General features: G+C 43.3%; 1 protein-coding gene across 7 annotated transcripts in view; it reads left to right on the top strand.

Moving 5' to 3' along the window:
* The window catches only part of qkia (QKI, KH domain containing, RNA binding a), a 55,896-nt gene that overhangs the window by 46,083 nt on the left and 7,314 nt on the right, over window positions 1–2,499 (top strand). For all 7 annotated transcript variants that reach the window (XR_004212784.1, XR_004212782.1, XR_004212783.1 and 4 more), the window contains exon 5: window positions 2,160–2,247. Coding sequence is in view for 3 of the 7 variants with exons in the window: in XM_031847607.1 (XP_031703467.1) it covers window positions 2,160–2,247 (88 nt within the window). In the remaining 4 variants the exon portion in view is untranslated. The remainder of the gene's footprint in view (window positions 1–2,159; window positions 2,248–2,499) is intronic.

Here is a 2,499-nt window from a genome sequence, read left to right as displayed (position 1 = left end):
CACACACACACACACACACACACACACACACACACACACACACACACTCAGCTGTTTTGATTCATGAAAGCAAAGTACAGACTTTTTTGTTGCTTTTTTTTGTACAAAGGTGTAGAGGTCAAGATCTGAGTTAATTTGGGATGTAAATAAGAAGTAGAACTCTGAGAAAAAGAAGTAACAAAGAAAAAAAAAAAGTGATATTTGATTTAATAGTGTTTACTTTGCTCTCTTCCGGGTGTGATAGGCAGTTATTTCAGGGCCTGTTCATCCGTGTTTACATAGAGATTGCAGCGTCTAATTAGTTGTGATTTTGGCTCTCCATTGAGGCTGGTTTACTTGCCAATATTAGCTGGGCTAGCTGTTGACCTGGGCCATGTTCAATTAGCCTAGTGTGGTTATCATCGTTGACACTGCGTGTCAAGCGGCCCTCTCTTCACCTCCGAGGTTCTTAACGAGGAGACAAAACGGGGCTTGGCAACTATTGAAGAGCTTACTTTGGTGCGTTTGCGTGGTTGTGTGTATGTTTAAGAAAATGTTTCATAACTACAAACTAGATGATTTGGACAACTGATGCTCAGGGTTTGATTTAATACAAAGTACACTGTTCACAGTTGTCCATGACCATGTTATTTATATTAGGCTGCATTATAACTGAACATTTTCTCCGCTCTGTGATGCACTTCATCACACACTGAATACGAGAAATATTTGAATGATTTAAGTTTCATCACCAATGTTTGCATTGGTAACCGTCTTCGCAGGGGAAAGCATTGTTATTTTTGTTATTGTTGTGCTTTGAGTCTTCCCCATTAAAAGAAAAAAAAGAGCCAGAGCACAGCGGAGGTAGCAAGGGAGAGGAAGCGGTAGAGAGAATTTCCTTGCTTCATTAATTGGCAGCTCTGTGGTACACTAAACATTGCGCGCACACACAGCTAAATGTGTGAGCTGCGACTGCTCTGAAGCCACTGCTTTATATTTAGTCAAGGGAGACGAGGCTCTGTCACTTTTTCTCTTGCTTAACCTCGCTCTTTCTCTTCCGCTCTCTGTGGTCGTGTTGAAGAGGAGTCTCATGGGAGGGCTTAACTCTGAGCCCTCATTCTTTTTTTCTCTCTTCTTCTTCTCTCCTTTACTTCCCCCTTCTACGTCTTTCTTTCCTTATCATCGGCTGAATAGAGCAGCGTACTGTTGTTAAGCTTGGTCCAGGAGTGCAGAGATAGAAGAGAGAACCTGCTTTTATTACTGCCAGCGCTAACTCTGCGTGTGCGCACCATGTGTTTACAGGCACAGTGCATATCCATGAGCCACCAATCTTTGTACTGTATAAGTTGAAATGATGAAGTGTCCAATTTTTCCCTTTTTAGCAGCGAAAGGCATGAAATCAATAGTTCACTTCCGGTGAGACTGAGGTCGGCGAGGCTCCACGTGGCTATCTCCGTACCCTTCACTTTGGAGAGTAATTCCCATGAGGCCTCTGCTGAAATTATGATGTACAACCTGGAAAATGACAGGGGCTTTTGTGTTGTCATGGTTATTGAGTGTTCGGTAGCTTCAGGGGAAATGGATTTTGGGGGGTGGGAGGGTGCTGAGGTGCAGAAAGCACAGGGGAGGAATGGGATGGGTGTGAGTGGGAGGAGGGGGTGCTATCTTAATTGCTTTCCGCGAATAATTCCAGTCCCCTAATTTGGCAATAACGACAGCGGCTGCGGCTTTTGTATTTATTTATCCAAACATTAATTGACAGTACTGACATTAGCCAGGGCGGTTATGGCGCATTTGATTGCGCACAAGGGAGCAAAGAAAATTACAGTAATTATCATTCTGATATGGATTATGAATATGCATTCCCACACTTAATGTGTCTGTCAGCATTTTCGTAACAAGGCACTCTGCCACGACGACAGCATTTTAGCTTATCTCCATCTCCGTTTCCCTAAACCCAAACCAACGCGGTGCGTGTAGAGAACAGACGCTGTGTATTGTCTAAATGATTTAGCTTCCCCACTGTAGCTTTTTAACAGCACCCGGGCATGTGATTGGGGGAAACGGTCGCCATGTGGCTTGTTTCAATGGGCCTATAAAGGGGCCTCAGCTTGTGGAATTAATGTGTGCTGGGTTATTGTGAATGGACATTAAAGTTCCTGATTTTTTTTTGTTAACAGGCCGAAGGAGAAGACAATTTGAAGAAGATGCAGCTGATGGAGCTGGCGATTCTCAACGGGACATACAGAGACAACAACATCAAAACACGTAAGTGAGCTTCCATAGACGCTCATAATTAACACAATCCATCCGTTTTTGCACCATAAACAGCTGATCTGTTACCGTCATTGACCATACTTGACTCTATATTATATTTTCTGTATTTCTAATTAACTATATCGTAATATCTGTGACCACTAGCAGACCTCTTTCTCTCAAGCTCTCCAAACAATCCATGTTTACCTCCCACCTACCCAGCCATGAGTAGGAGATCTTCCATTCTGTTCTACTCCGTACCCC

Source organism: Anarrhichthys ocellatus, unplaced genomic scaffold, assembly GCF_004355925.1.
Source record: "Anarrhichthys ocellatus isolate YVR2014 unplaced genomic scaffold, GSC_Weel_1.0 scaffold7, whole genome shotgun sequence".
NCBI lineage: Eukaryota > Metazoa > Chordata > Actinopteri > Perciformes > Anarhichadidae > Anarrhichthys > Anarrhichthys ocellatus.
This window is presented reverse-complemented; position numbering and strand designations above follow the sequence as displayed.